The following is a 16,828-nucleotide window of genomic DNA, read 5'->3' on the forward strand; positions in this document are numbered from 1 at the left end:
GTGAGATTGCCAGCCAACGTTGAAGCATTGCAGCACATGTCAGTTTTCAATGTGGAGGAAACTCCAAAGGACAATTAGAATCCTGGACAAATAGTAAAAATATCCGAGCTCCTTGCCTACTGCCCTGCAGAGACAGAGATGATTGTCCAGCAATGGTGTGCCGTCTATCTCAGTAAATGGAATGAGACCAAAAACACACTGGGCTTCTGGAGTGAGATTTGTAAGTTCAGGGATGTAGCTGATATCAACCCATTTTACGAACTTGTGTGGAAGTAAAACTGGACATTGGTAGCCCGGGAGGTTGGCATATTGGGTCTGTTATCTTAGGCCTTAGGCAAGAAGAGATTGTTTTGAATACTGTGTGACCTCGCTTTGCGATAGCTGCCTGCAGTAAGTTCCGCAGACCCCGAGGAAAGCTCAAACCTTGGAGAAGCAGACAGCGGAACAAAAGGGGGGGAGAAACCACCTGCAGGGAGAGATTCGAAGCTGCCCCAACTGGTGCACAGCGAGTTATAGCTTTATAAAATAGTTGTGGCAGACAATATATAGCAAGCTATGCGGTAGTGCAAATGTATAAGTAATTATGTTAATCATATTAATCATATTTTAACCATGTATTGGCAGTGATTCAATGACAAGGACGTCAATATGTTAATCATTAATCAATGGAACACCCAAACATTAATAGTGATTCAATGTCATATGATCAATATCTATATACATATCTCAAGTAGGGTCTAGAAGCCGAGACGGATTCCGGTAAACTGAGCTAGATGGGAGGATTTTACCTTGCCACCAAGGTAAACCAATAGAGCAGGAGAATTGTGTTTGTTATACGTTTCAGCTCGGTTTGTTGGTGTTTCGTGACCAATCAGGACTTAGAAGTCCTTATTGGGAATTGGGAGTTATGGTTTATGAACTGGTTGCTCTGTGAGCTCCGGGTGACTTGGTACCAAGTGCCAGAGTGTGACAGGAGCACTTTGCTGAGTTGCTAGAATAAAAGAGATTTCCTTTACCTCATCAAACTGAGAGGTCCGACTTTTATTCAAAGTTTTATATTGAAAATTTTTCTACCACACTTGCCATGGCTGCTGTGTCCGTGTTGTCCTTGCCCCACTCGAATGCTGAAGTAGAGAGAGTATTCAGCCAGATGAGTGTGATAAAAAGTAAACTTAGAAATCGGATGTCCTTGCAGAGCTTTAACTCCATCCTGTAAATCCGATATGGACTGAAGCTGTCTGGCGAGGCTGGCTATGAACACCAACTGCCTGAAAATGTTCAGCATTCTATTGCCATTTCAGCCGTTTGTTTACATTGTTGATTTCATGTTCGTTGAAGTTTCTGCTTTTTAACATATCTACGAAGTAATGTTATGTTATATAAATAAACTCGGGTGAAACAAAAAATGTACGTTTTCAGGGTTGCCAGATCTCAAGCATCTGGCATGACACTCACGCTTTCAGACTCACGCTGGAAATCTGATGGCAAATCTATCGGCAAATCTTGTGGAATGGCTCTGATGTTGCCCGTCCGTTTGTGCACATGCGGTTCAGTGTGTTTACTGTTTGGGTGACAGTGGTGACTAGGTGTGTTCAGTTGGTGGTAGCTTTCACATTCACAGAGCTGAGGTCAACTAAGAAATAGGGAAAAAATTGTTACAGGAAGTGCAGATGTATTGGCATATCTAATTTTTCAAACTGTACAGACGTTATACACCAGATTATGGTGTTATCAAAAGAAACACTATTTTGGCATATAGAAATCTTGGTAATTTCATTCACAAAGGGAGGGGGGAGGTAATTTTGTCATAAGGATTTCAAAATGGTACGGCATACTACCTTAATAATGCCCAAGACTAGTAACAACTTCAAAACAGATCATAAAAAAGTTTACCCATTTCATTACATTGCTTGTGTTTGCTGCAACACGCCTGCCCTCTGCTGTTCTAGTGGAATATCACTGCTGTATGCATGCAGCGACCAAGACCATCTGCATCCACGAACGAATATAGTATGACTGTGTGTGATCCAAATGTACATGCATAAAAGTGATGCATGACCTAGACTTAACACCATCCGGCCCATCTGAAGGGAAAGTGAGAGAGAGGTATAAAGCTTGCAGTGATTACAGCGCATTGCTGCACCCATCATAAGACAAACCACCTCAGGGATGAGAACCTGAGTGCAGTCATGCAGTGGGTGATACATCAGCACCACACCAGTCCAAATGGACCGGTGTGAGTTTTTTTTCCCAGTGACTGGAGTGCCAATCCTGCCACCAACCCCCAAGTTCTTCCCTGTAAGTTGGAGGACGTCCTTAAAGGGCCGGATGTAGATTAACATCATACCCAGGATGAAGCAATTGCAGTGTAAGGGACTTGCTCTAGGACCCAATGGAGCAGAATTACTCTTGGTTTTCACAGTATTTTAACGAACAACCTTCCAGTTGCAGGCACACATCCCTAGCTTCAGAGTCACCTGTGCAATAAGTCCATTCGTGAAATTTTCTCGCTACTAAATATTGCAGGGTGAACTGTTAGTGGAATTATAACAAAGTGGAAGCAATTGGGAACAACAGGAACTCAGCCATGAAGTGGTAGACCACGTAAATCACGGAGCCGGGACAACACATGCTGAAGTGCACAGTGTGCAGAGTCACCAACTGACCAATTTGCGTAGGAAGGGAACTCGGTCATTAAGAGAGGAGTGTTTGCATATATGTGCCTGTCCTTGCCCTGTTCCTCGCTCGGTCATTGTATGTGTAACCTGCCCGTGCCTTTTTCCTGTATGTGTTGGATTGTATGTTCTTGGATTCATTGATAATACCTCTCACTGCGAACCCCATTCCCATTTTTTTTAGTTGGTTCCATGTTCCCTTTCTTTTCATCTCAGTCTTAGTTAATTCCAGTGTGGTTCCATGTTCCCTTTCTTTTCAGCTCAGTCTTACTTAATTCCAGTGTGGTTCCATGTTCCCTTTCTTTTCATCTCAGTCTTAGTTAATTCCAGTGTGGTTCCATGTTCCCTTTCTTTTCAGCTCAGTCTTAGTTAATTCCAGTGTTGTCTACCTAACTTGGTATAGACCCCTTGTGGTCTCTTGATTTTTTCCTGTTTCTAATAAAGTTCCCTGTACATAAACCGCATAATGGATTGTCCTCCCTGATGCCTCACTATGATATATTCATATTTAACTTGTGATATTTTCCACTTGATAGGTTCATCTGAACATAGCCACATCATATGTTGAGAAGCACCACCTGTATGTATCTACTGTATATGTATGACAGCCAATGATGACCAGAAAAAAATTCTGTGTATGTTTTAGTGTATAAATCTGATTTTGATTTCAAGTTTCAGGCATGTGAAAAGTCCTCATGAAGTGGAGGATAGAGCAGGGGGCATGGATTCCCTGACTGATTCTGGGGGCCCTTTAAAGGGGGAGCAGGGGGCATGGATTCCCTGACAGATTCTGGGGGCCCTTTAAAGGGGGCTCCCAGTTCCCACTTAACAAATTCAATCTGCTGGAAATTCCGTATTTATTCGGTACACTGCCAATCCAAGGTGGGGGGCCAAGATGTCATTTTGTGGGGGGGGGGGGGATTTCTGGCTATGCTCCTAATTAAGAGAAACAGGAAGAATGTGCATGGTACATCATTGATATGAGGGATGCCTTTTATGCGTAACACACTCCTATTTATATAAAAGATGTCTTATATCTTATATAAAAGATAAATGTAGCCATGGCACTAAGGAAAATGTCCTCTTTTCACCCTGATTTAGAGAGCAACCATTCCATGTGCATTAGGGAGCAGAGCAGAGCCATTTCTCACCATTTCTGTGCACCAGGCGTGAGTCCAAACAGTTCCCCATCACCACCCATCACCAATGTACACATACACAAAACAAGGCACACTTGTCACAGTGCTTCAGTTAGTGTGCATAAACTCAGCACAGTCACATTTAATTACTCATATTCCAATCAGCTTTACATTAATATGCTTAAATATCAAAATATAAATAAAACAATATATCTAAAAATTATGAACATGTAGATAATCCAAAATGCAAAAAAAAATTAAATAAAAACAACCGGATTAAATGAAAAATAAACACAACAACATAGAACACAATAGCATAATATACTAATAATAATTAATATGACCCCCATGATTTTACGACTCCGATTCTAAACAATATACAATTTTGCAAAGAAAACTTGATAACCAGCGACATCTTCTGGTCAAATGGGGACATGATGGAGTAAACACTTCATAATTTATGTAGCGTTGGGTTGAATTAAATTATTTGGGGCATATGGGAAATAATCTCCCATTATTTGGGCACGGAGTATAAAGTTATAATGTTATCCCATGTTTTCACGTTATATATTTGGGGGGGACAACTAATTATTATTATGAGTAAATTCAATTGCAAGATTGATGACAAATACAAAGGAGATGACATTCAAACTGCACATCTTTACCTCTATATCAGACTCTTTTCTTCCCTTCATTCCATTTCCTGCATTTTCTATATTTCTCTCCAGATTGCTTTGATCATTTCATTATTAACCGATCACTTGACCACCGCCACATAATAACTGCACAGAGAGTAATAACTGTTGAACCCCTCCCCCAGGCACATGCTCCACCCACGGCTGCTCTGAAGTCCGTCTGAGGGCATCGTCATCACAGGTCTGCATACAGGGTACCGCTTCTCGGGGAGATCTGGGTGTAGCCTGCAGCATTTACGTATTCGAAAACGGAACGTGCTCATTGGATGTAACGTTGATCAAAATTAGCAGGTGAAACTGGCAAACCAAATGAATTGACTTAAATACTGCCTCTCTCTGACGTTCCCTGGGGTTGGTGACATCCCAGGTGACTGGCCCTGAACCAGCTTCTCACTTTTCAAAAAGAAGAGAGTGGTTACGATGCTCAGATTTATCCTTGCATCACAGGAACAACTAGCCGTGGTTGGTAGCTGATGGGACGTCCACTAGAAGGGGAAGCCCTGACTCCGTAAATTCCAGATTCCAGTTCTGCAAACAAACAGAAATGCAAGTTAATTGCAAGCGCTTGTTACTTAGCTAATTCAGTCATTTGAATCATTCAGTCACTGCAAACAACAAATCAGGGTACAAATACTAAGTGATAATACAGTTACTACTGAAGTACAAATATAGCCGCTACTTGAGACGATAAATGTATCACGATTCATTAATGATAAACAAACATGGGTTCAGAATATCACTTCTTATTCATGACAGAAGTTCCTTCAGTAGTTCCTTCAGTTGTTCACAAAGGTTTGCAAAATTAACAGATATAGTAACAAATATAATAACTATTTGAGATAAAACATACGTCACCGTCATTAATGATAAAGTAACATGAAATCAGTATGTAACTAAGACTTAGTTTGTGGTTAATTAATATATACAAAATGGCTATATTATTTGTAAATAAGTAAAGTGTTACCCAAATAAGGGCATGATTGGTTCCATCAGCACGCTTGGAATTACATTATAGGCATCTATTACGGCATGTAACACATCCATCTTCCAACTCCTTATTTTGGTCACCAGTGTTGTTATGAGATATTATTATTATCTTGCTTAAACAACATAAGAACAGATGTATGGATAATCTGCACAGTGCCACAAGAACAGTGAAACTAAAACAATAAAACTACATTTTCATTTTAGATGAAAATACAATCTATTTAAGAATGCTACCTTTCATTCTGAGAATTCCATAAATCTTTGCAGTTAAACTTAATGTTACCCATAGAAATCTCACCGGTCAATTGCAGTTCAGTTTCTCAGGTATAAAAAAATGTGCAGCTGGTAGGCATTTGATGCAGCCGCAAGGCTCACACACACAATTCAAACGCAGAAACCCCCCTCGTGTTATGCACACAGTGGCAGGAAAGTGGAGGAAGTGGCGTCTAATCACCCGCGGTGAGGTCAGATAGGAGATACTCACACAGGCCACCAGCTGTTTGATGAAACAACACGTTTTCTGCAGCAGCTCCTCTGGGTCTATGTCCGTTACTCCTCTATAGCAGAACAGGCGCAAATACTCCGTGCTGTACAGCAACAAGTTTCTGCAAAGTGAAGGCAAAACTTTCCAGCTTATTTTATGTTTCCGGTGTTATGCCGAAAAAGGCATCCCTGCCGTAGAATGCATGCCTGTCTCGGGAGCGCGCACCGCTGAAAACAGCGAAACGAAAGCTCTTTTTTGTAATGCGTAGAAATGATCGTTCCTGTTTACTTAAACTCATAAAACTCACGTAACACATCACATGACGTTGTATTTTGTTAAAATACAGATATATAACACAAAACAAATAAAATAGATCGCTGATCTGAAAACGCTTTGTTACTTAATGGGCTGTCACTGTTGATATCGATTCAAAAGTTCAAACCAGCAGACATTAACGTGGCAATATAAAGCTTGTTACATTATAAGTGTGTATCAGATGCACTGCAACACTGTTTTTTCACGAAAAAAAAATTGTTACTCAATCTTTTTAAAATGTCTGGGTCTCGTTTTAATTAATGGCTAAAATAGTGTTGCACCATGTAGCTCAGATGACACTGACCTGTCTCTAAATTGTATTAGTTAGACGTGCATGGGGTTAGTGCAAATATAATGATGAAGTTGGTGAGGGGCTATATTTTTTTCTGTGTGGGGGGGGGCAGCGTGTGGCTTGATTGGCTAAGCCTGTATCCATGTAATCAGAAGGTCACTAGTTCAAACGCAGCCTCAGCATGTCTGCAGGTTCTTCAGCAAGGCTCTTAGCCCTCAGCTTTCTGGGTGTCCCACCAGATGGCTGCCCTTTGCAAACAACTTACTCTATAAATAGGGAGGTGTAAAGACAATTTCTCCATGAGTATCAATGAATTATCTATTATTATTATTATTATTGTTGTTGTTGTTGTTGTTGTTGTTATATACTTGATGATGGGAGCTACACAAATCCAAAATCCAAGGGGATGCCTTTTTCGGCAAGCACCTGCCGGAAAAGGCATCCCCCCCGTTAAAACTGGCTGTACTGCAGCTATGCAGCTGAAATTTGCACAGGTAACTTAAAACTCTCTAAAATAAAAAGTCCCAAAGGCACTTGATGATTGGAGCTGCACAAGTGCAAAATCCAAGGGGATGCCTTTTTCGGCAAGCACCTGCCGGAAAAGGCATCCCCCCTGTTAAAAATGGATCTACTGCACCTACACTGCTGAAACTTGCACAGGTGACTTAAAACTCACTCAAATACAAAGCCCTAAAGGCACTTGATATTGGGAGCTACACAAATCCAAAATCCAAGGGGATGCCTTTTTCGGCAAGCACCTGCCGAAAAAGGCATCCCCCTGTTAAAACTGGCTGTACTGCAGCTATGCAGCTGAAACTTGCACAGGTAACTTAACACTCTCTAAAATAAAAAGTCCCAAAGGCACTTGATGATGGGAGCTGCAAAAATGCAAAATCCAAGGGGATGCCTTTTTCGGCAAGCACCTGCCGGAAAAGGCATCCCCCTGTTAAAACTGGCTGTACTGCAGCTATGCAGCTGAAACTTGCACAGGTAACTTAACACTCTCTAAAATAAAAAGTCCCAAAGGCACTTGATGATGGGAGCTGCAAAAATGCAAAATCCAAGGGGATGCCTTTTTCGGCAAGCACCTGCCGGAAAAGGCATCCCCCCTGTTAAAAATGGATCTACTGCACCTACGCTGCTGAAACTTGCACAGGTAACTTAACAATCTCTCAAATACAAAGTCCCAAAGGCACTTGATGATGGGAGCTACACAAATGCAAAATCCAAGGGGATGCCTTTTTCGGCAAGCACCTGCCGGAAAAGGCATCCCCCCTGTTAAAAATGGATCTACTGCACCTACACTGCTGAAACTTGCACAGGTGACTTAAAACTCACTCAAATACAAAGCCCTAAAGGCACTTGATATTGGGAGCTACACAAATCCAAAATCCAAGGGGATGCCTTTTTCGACTTGCATTTCTTGGCTTTGTTTCCATAGTCTTTCTTTGCGTTTAGTTTGGCTCTTGTTAGCTCTTGTTTCACCTGCCTGCCTTTATTTTGACCCATCATTGTCCTTGTTACTTTTTCCTTTTGAGTTTCTATTATAATTAAGTCCCCTTGTTTCTAAGGTGTGCTGTGCACTACCCTATATCATACCATGTTGTAACTACATCTTATACAAAGCACTTGATAATGGGAGTAACAGAAATGTAAAACTTTTTTGGACCCTGGCTTCTGGTTAATCTGGCTGTACTGTAACTACACATGTGATACATGCACAGGTAAAATAAACTGATCAAAATAAAGCATACTGTAATTGTATATGTACTCATAACTACAGTCCATTTACTCTTACATTGTATTACATTTTTTTCACAATCACAATGAAATCTAAATGGAGTAATTTTACAGTAGGATTAAAATGATGATAGGACACCTTTCTCTGTATTACAGTTTGCCATAACATTGTTGGCTTAGTAATCATGCTAATAACATCGTATTTTATGTTTAAAAGAAGTTATGTGGTTTTGAGGGCAGTATATGGTGAAGAAGTAGAAAAGTTTAATTTTGTTTTAAAATTACAAGACAAAAACAATACTCAAATTATTCAAATTTCACAAACAATAAAAAAATAAATAAAATAAATAACATTGATAAATAGTTCCAAACAAAATATTAATACAATAATTTGAATAACAATAATAATAATAAATAATTATTATTTGTACAAAATAAAATTACAAGAACATGAACAAATAAACAAAAAAATAACAAATTGCTCCAAATTAAAAGAACAAGAATGAATAATTAATCAATAAATAACGAATTTTTCCAAATTAAATGAACAAGAACATAAAAAAATAAATGCAAACAACAATTAACAAAAAAAAGCAAGAACTGAACATTTATTTACATGCAGGGCACAGGTAGTTCTTGTGCAGTGGCGGCCTCTGTACGCACTCATGGTGGTACCACCTCCCACAATTATCACAGCAGATCTGAAAAAATAAAGTGAAGTGATTATCATTGATGACACAGCACAGCACACAACAATGTGCCCTACATGTTCAGCCCATATGTGACATCATAACATAGCAGCTTGCAGCTATTATTTAGTGCCTGGGGAGCAGTGTGTGGGTATAGTAGCTTGCTCAGGATATTTTGGTGGTACTTTTCTGACTTGGGATTTGAACCTGAAACCTTCCAGTCACAAGCACACGTCCCTAACTAAAAGGTCACCAATGCCCTTAAATCACCACTTCTACTGCTGAGTGCCATATTTTGTTTTACAGCAGCTATCTCCTTTATAACTAATGTAATACACTAAACATTACATTGCTAGTCTGGCACAAATAAATCATCTTTATCCATCTGGGTAATTAGAATTTACATATAGTTCACATATTAGGCCCACTATATGAAAGTAATGATGTAGGTTCTCAGTAGGCACTACAATACATCATACACCTCAACCTGCCCCTTTCCATCCTCAAAAAAAACTAAACCTTAAGTCTATGGACATTATCCTAAGATGTTCAGATTACATATTTCGCATTATTCATCCTTACCGAGTACCTAAAAACATAACTAAATTTTGTATTATTATTATACAAAATATAATATATTATTAAATTTTGTATTATTATATTGACGACTTGACAATGAGCAGCTGTTACAATGTCAATCAACATCTGATTGTCATTATACTGTAGAAATTACCCAATTTGGGTCTTCATTTTCATCCAACCCACAATAATGACACAGGTTGCTGAGATTGTCTGTGAAGATAATACATACATAAACATTAACAATATGCATTTCAGAAGAAAATTTGTGCATGGTAATATCAACATCACCACCGAATACACACATTTCAGAACATCACTAAGTCTAGCACACCTGATTCTTCAAGAAGTTTCATTGCAACATCCCACCTCATCTGGTTCACAGCCTCCTCTGTGGTCAGGATGTTGATTGGCACTCCCTTCAAGATGCACTCAGCAAACTTAAGGGCATTGTGAGTATTTCATCAGGATAAGGGAGCATTAAAAATACACTGTAAATGTTACCCTCATGATAAACAAAATGTAAATCTTGTTTTATATATCATATGATACTTTAAAAACTACCTTCAAACTTTTAAAAGAGTTAACGGTCATTTACTATTTCTATTTAATTTCACTGATGTTAATGCTGATAACACAACAGAAGTCCCTTGTACACTTACTTTTAAAGTAAGAATGCCACATGATGAACCGTCTCGCTGACGTGCATGTGGCAGAGCACTGCAGGGCCATCTGGACACATTACACCCCTTTTTCCGCATGAAAGCCCTTCAGAATTAAAAGATTGTTACAAAAAACCTTTGTTTACAAAATAACACGTATCTGGTGTTATTGTTATAGTCACGACTGAATTTACCTTGTTGCTTCTGAGCATCTCTTTATATTTCCTGAAGTCTCTCCCATTGGGTCCAGGAAAACACACTTTTTCTCATGCAGAGAGATCACCTGCAATGTCAGCCATAAGATGTGCATTGTATGTTTGGGGTTGAGCAGTTTGAAATACTAACATTCCATTCAGAATATGCAGGATCAAAATGATCTATAGAGAAACCTGGGTGATTGTTTTATTTTAAAAAAGGGTCAAAAACCCTGATGTTTGTCAGAGACTCTAAATATTTTATGTGACACATGCAGTATGTATAGCAATATTTGATAGTGTTTTACTCTTCCTAAGACCTTCTTTCACATGTACTTGTCATACTTAAAGTTATCTAGGGTAAAAGGCTTATTTCAATTCCAATTACATTCACATGCTTGACATTATACTTCAAGCCTTACCATCAGCATCCAGTGGTAATGCACATTAACAATGCCCAAAACTGTTTGGAAATCCATTGGACTCATCTGAAAAGATATTGATTACATTTAAAATATTTGAAATATTTTACATTGTAACATCTGAATAGAACTGAGTATAAAACAGGGATTACATTTAACAATATTATACTTACTTTAACTTTGGATGTCCTCCCCATCCAGATTGCTGTCATTTCATAAGAGTCAATCATGACTGCCTTACTCATGTTGACCTTATTGTTCTCAATGACCAGCAACCTTAAGAAAGCATTAATTACCTAAAATAACATAGAATATTATTATGAATGCATAAAGAATTGATCATTACCAGATTCTGTAATTTATTTTGTTTATAATTACTATCACTATTATTATTATTATTATTATTAACAATAATAATAATAATAATAATAATAATCATTCATTGACCGATGTAGATAAGAACAATTTATACCCAAAATGTGAATAATTTTATACATAGAAAAAATGTAAAGACGCTCTCAAGCTGCTGGTGAGGACCAGTCTTCTTTATGTCCCAGTAGAATATCTTGTATGGTCCAATTTTGGACAACAGTACATGCACATCTTTGCCTGCCCAAGCATCGTGGAGATCTGAGCTGTTACGTAACAGTTTTAACAGGGGGATACCTTTTCCGGCAGGTGCAGGCCGAAAAAGGCATCCCCTTGGATTTTGGATTTCTGCAGCTCCCATCATCAAGTGCCTTTAGGACTTTGTATTTGAGAGAGTGTTAAGTTACCTGTGCAAGTTTCAGCAGCGTAGGTGCAGTAGATCCATTTTTAACAGGGGGGATGCCTTTTCCGGCAGGTGCTTGCCGAAAAAGGCATCCCCTTGGATTTTGGATTTCTGCAGCTCCCATCATCAAGTGCCTTTGGGACTTTGTATTTTAGAGAGTGTTATGTTACCTGTGCAAGTTTCAGCTGCATAGCTGCAGTACAGCCAGTTTTAACAGGGGGATGCCTTTTCCGGCAGGTGCTTGCCGAAAAAGGCATCCTCTTGGATTTTGGATTTCTGCAGCTCCCAATATCAAGTGCCTTTAGGGCTTTGTATTTGAGAGAGTTTTAAGTTACCTGTGCAAGTTTCAGCTGCATAGCTGCAGTACAGCCAGTTTTAACAGGGGGATGCCTTTTCCGGCAGGTGCTTGCCGAAAAAGGCATCCTCTTGGATTTTGGATTTGTGTAGCTCCCATCATCAAGTGCCTTTGGGACTTTGTATTTGAGAGATTGTTAAGTTACCTGTGCAAGTTTCAGCAGCGTAGGTGCAGTAGATCCATTTTTAACAGGGGGGATGCCTTTTCCGGCAGGTGCTTGCCGAAAAAGGCATCCCCTTGGATTTTGCATTTTTGCAGCTCCCATCATCAAGTGCCTTTGGGACTTTTTATTTTAGAGAGTGTTAAGTTACCTGTGCAAGTTTCAGCAGTGTAGGTGCAGTAGATCCATTTTTAACAGGGGGGATGCCTTTTCCGGCAGGTGCTTGCCGAAAAAGGCATCCCCTTGGATTTTGGATTTCTGCAGCTCCCATCATCAAGTGCCTTTGGGACTTTGTATTTTAGAGAGTGTTATGTTACCTGTGCAAGTTTCAGCTGCATAGCTGCAGTACAGCCAGTTTTAACAGGGGGATGCCTTTTCCGGCAGGTGCTTGCCGAAAAAGGCATCCTCTTGGATTTTGGATTTCTGCAGCTCCCAATATCAAGTGCCTTTAGGGCTTTGTATTTGAGAGAGTTTTAAGTTACCTGTGCAAGTTTCAGCTGCATAGCTGCAGTACAGCCAGTTTTAACAGGGGGATGCCTTTTCCGGCAGGTGCTTGCCGAAAAAGGCATCCCCTTGGATTTTGGATTTCTGCAGCTCCCATCATCAAGTGCCTTTGGGACTTTGTATTTTAGAGAGTGTTATGTTACCTGTGCAAGTTTCAGCTGCATAGCTGCAGTACAGCCAGTTTTAACAGGGGGATGCCTTTTCCGGCAGGTGCTTGCCGAAAAAGGCATCCTCTTGGATTTTGGATTTCTGCAGCTCCCATCATCAAGTGCCTTTAGGGCTTTGTATTTGAGAGAGTTTTAAGTTACCTGTGCAAGTTTCAGCTGCATAGCTGCAGTACAGCCATTTTTAACAGGGGGATGCCTTTTCCGGCAGGTGGTTGCCGTAAAAGGCATCCCCTTGGATTTTGGATTTGTGTAGCTCCCATCATCAAGTACATAACAACAACAACAACAATAATAATAATAGTAATAATAATAGATAATTCATTGATACTCATGGAGAAATTGTCTTTACACCTCCTTATTTATAGAGTAAGTTGTTTACAAAAAGCAGCCATCTGGTGGGACAAACAGAAAGCTGAGGGTTAAGAGCCTTGCTGAAGAACCTGCAGCCAATAAAGCCACACGCCCCCCCCCCGCAGAAAAAGTTCATCAAGAACCAACTTCATCATTATATTTGCACTAACCCCATGCACGTCTAACTAATACAATTTAGAGACAGGTCAGTGTCATCTGAGCTACACGGTGCAACACTATTTTAGCCATTAATTAAAACGAGACCCAGACATTTTAAAAAGATTGAGTAACAATTTTTTTTTTCGTGAAAAAACAGTGTTGCTGTGCATCTGATACACACTTATAATGTAACAAGCTTTATATTGCCACGTTAATGTCTGCTGGTTTGAACTTTTGAATCGATATCAACAGTGACAGCCCATTAAGTAACAAAGCGTTTTCAGATCAGCGATCTATTTTATTTGTTTTGTGTTATATATCTGTATTTTAACAAAATACAACGTCATGTGATGCGTTACGTGCGTTTTATGAGTTTAAGTAAACAGGAACGATCATTTCTACGCATTACAAAAAAGAGCTTTCTTTTCGCTGTTTTCAGCGGTGCGCGCTCCCGAGACAGGCATGCATTCTACGGCAGGGATGCCTTTTTCGGCATAACACCGGCGGTACCGATTAATACCACTAAGAATACAATGTTTAAAACTTGTTGCAGCTGAAATGCTACCATTGTTTGGCGCGACAAGGTATCACATTTTGTTAAAACAAGATGTGGGAGAAGTCTCCTCGTAGAATACGTACAAAGGAATTCGGCCAAGTTCATCCTCAAAGTTACAGATATCAGCAATCTGCTGTTTGAATAACCACATATCCGCAGCATCACATTCCTCCTCCACTTTATGTCTCTGTATTGAAAGAAGCACAAATGACAACGTATTGTTTCCTTCGCTTAAATATCACACTCGGATTTTTTCTCCAGACCTTCAGGATGCCATACATTGATTGATAAATACATTGATACATTGTTGCATTTGGCTAGGCGGAAATAACGGACAGAGCAGCAAGCGAAAGAAAACTGAAAAGCGGAAACAGAGGAGCGCAAGCTTTTCCATATAGAAAGCAAACCCGGGGTCCGATTCCCAAAAGCTTCCATTAGCAACTTCATAGCTGGATCGGTTCAGTTGCATGGTTCCGATTATATACGTTTGCGTAGTTACTAGCTATATACTTTTGGGAAATGCACCTAACTATTACGTTGTTAGCAACTATGCTTTAGAGAAACGTACCCCCGAATAACTCTTTTCACTCTGAAGCATAATTAGCATTATATGCATTTCATTTAAGCAGCAGTATACGCGCAGTGACAACATTCCTTAAACATCTGAAATTTCACGAAGACACGTACCAATCTCTTTATTGCGGCTTCCATTTCTGCAAACATCAGTCCACTAAACACGGCTGCAACTCTGTGTGAGATTCCGAAATCGCATCTGAATGTGCCCCCATCATTTTTCGTTAGTGTATATATATTCCTGCATATTTCCGTAATTTGGTCTGTTGCGAACGGTCTGTGGGTCTGTTGGTTATACGTAACACTTTCAGATTAACTAAACTTCACTATTCAGGGAAATTACGCGTTTCATCATTGTTGTACACATGGACAATATTGCATTGTATGAGGGTGCGGGTGCACGAGCACCTTCAGTATCTTCTTTTGAACGTACCTCCTTTTGCGGTCCTAAGAGCCCCTTTTCAATCGCGGATGAAAGGTTCACTGCTCCTTACCGGGCGATCATCAAACCACTTACCTTTCAACATGTCTCGGCATGTTCCTGACCACACCCTGACTATCACGTGCACCCCATAGTATCAACCTTCCACCCCCTCTTTGGAGAACAGCTTGAAATTGGTTAAACTGCGTTTTCCGTGTGTAGCAGGTTGGAATTTTTTAGTTTTATGTTTTTTTGTCACATGTGTTCCGATTTACATCGTGAAAGTCTTGTGCCACAGTTACAGGGAAGGGGACAGGTGCAAGGCGAGTTGACGGCGGGCGGGCGGGCGGGGAGGATAAAAGGACAGACATTTTTTGAACTTTTTACAATTTTATTCGCGCGTATCCTTCACCATCTCCCATCTATTCCCCCGTTATTTCTCGCTCCACATCAGCATCTGCTATACAACAGCCGTGCAGGACCAAATTAAAACAAGCATTTCCACATATCAACACATCATCTAGTCTTCATTGCACTGACAATTATGCGATTTCGGAATCTCACGCAGAGTTGCAGCCATGTTTAGTATTCAGACAATTCAAAAAGTTCAAACGTGCAATGAAGACTAGAGGATGTGTTGATTTGTGGAAATGCTTGTTTTAATCTGGTCCTGCACGGCTGTTGTATAGCGGATGCTGATGTGGAGCGAGAAATAACAGGGGAATAGATGGGAGATGGTGAAGGATACGCGCGAATAAAATTGTAAAAAATGTATTCATGACAGGGTTCCGGAAGTGCACTAATAGCTGCTGCACTCCTGAGTTTAAATATGGATTATTTGCATCCACCGGATAAGTTACAGCTCTCTGGGAACATCGATAGCAGTTGGAGCGCATTCAAGCAGCAATTCGAGCTGTACGGCAGCCGTCGGTCTAGTTAACAAGCCGGGTGCAAGGACGATCGCCCGAGAGGTACGGACGATTCCGTATTTGACAAGTTCGCCGCAGTAGAATGTTACTTAGTAAGCAAGCATGACATTAAATAGACAAAATAAAAACCACAAATCTATGGAAAGTTTATTGTAGCGAAAGACTACAAAAGATAGGTGAATGCAGGCTGAAAGACGAAGCGTATAAGGTGACGTCACTGCATGGTGACAAAGCCTCAGCGGATACGGGACTGGTGAAAACAACAACCAGGTCAACTGTCCTCCCACGCTAGCAAAATCAGACATGGCAGACTCCATAGGCTCTGACCCCGACCTCCCCCCCGCGACCCTGAACAGGACATACAGAAAATGGATGGATGGATGGTTCCACTGACAAGAAAGGAGTCCTAAGATTGGTGGGGATGATAAACTTCATAGGTAAATTGATTCCTACCCTCTCCAGCAGGTCCATTGTAAGAACTCTTGAAAAACAACAGAATTCCAGAGGACAAAAAGGTATGAGCAAGAGTTTGCCGATTTGAAAACAGCCCTGATTATCTGTCCTTATATTAGCGCACTATAATCCAACAAAGAGGCTCTACGTGTCAACAAATGCATCCAGAAATGGTCTTGAAAAGAATTTGGTGCCGAAAAGAATTTCAATGACATGTCCCCACGAATCCAGAGATTCATTAAGCTGCAGCGGTATGACTTCAAGCTAATCGACAGTCCAGGAAAGCACGGAGCATTGGCGGGCACACCAGCAGTGAGCCTGGTGAGTATATCAGGAGAGGATGTTGGAGCTCATGTCACTATGGTGACATCCACACTGCCAGTGACAGACAGGAAATCACATTAAATTAGCTGAAGAACATGCCAAAGATCCACAGTTACAGAGCGTGATTGATTACATCAACAACCGCTGGCTAAATGGATCATGTACAGTATTTTGTTACAACAGATCTGAGCTCAGTCTGTGCCAAGACCTCCTGAACTGAATACACGAGGG

At 40.3% G+C, this 16,828-nt stretch overlaps 1 protein-coding gene and 1 long non-coding RNA gene across 2 annotated transcripts; both read right to left on the reverse strand.

Moving 5' to 3' along the window:
* Window positions 1-3,921: 3,921 nt before the first annotated feature.
* Window positions 3,922-15,036, reverse strand: LOC125750267 (uncharacterized). The gene is made up of 4 exons (XR_007400313.1): window positions 14,904-15,036; window positions 13,981-14,084; window positions 5,981-6,101; window positions 3,922-5,037 (listed from the first exon to the last, which is right to left on the reverse strand). It is a non-coding gene; the product is annotated as an uncharacterized LOC125750267 (long non-coding RNA).
* On the reverse strand, window positions 8,763-11,266 carry LOC125750266 (uncharacterized). Its single transcript, XM_049027769.1, has 7 exons — window positions 11,047-11,266; window positions 10,874-10,939; window positions 10,452-10,540; window positions 10,258-10,363; window positions 9,930-10,035; window positions 9,750-9,808; window positions 8,763-9,028 (listed from the first exon to the last, which is right to left on the reverse strand). Exons 1-7 carry the CDS (start codon window positions 11,116-11,118, stop codon window positions 8,936-8,938), a joined length of 591 nt encoding a protein of 196 aa, XP_048883726.1. The 5' UTR covers window positions 11,119-11,266; the 3' UTR covers window positions 8,763-8,935.
* Window positions 15,037-16,828: the final 1,792 nt, after the last annotated feature.

Source organism: Brienomyrus brachyistius, chromosome 10 (assembly GCF_023856365.1).
Source record: "Brienomyrus brachyistius isolate T26 chromosome 10, BBRACH_0.4, whole genome shotgun sequence".
Taxonomy (NCBI): Eukaryota; Metazoa; Chordata; class Actinopteri; order Osteoglossiformes; family Mormyridae; genus Brienomyrus; species Brienomyrus brachyistius.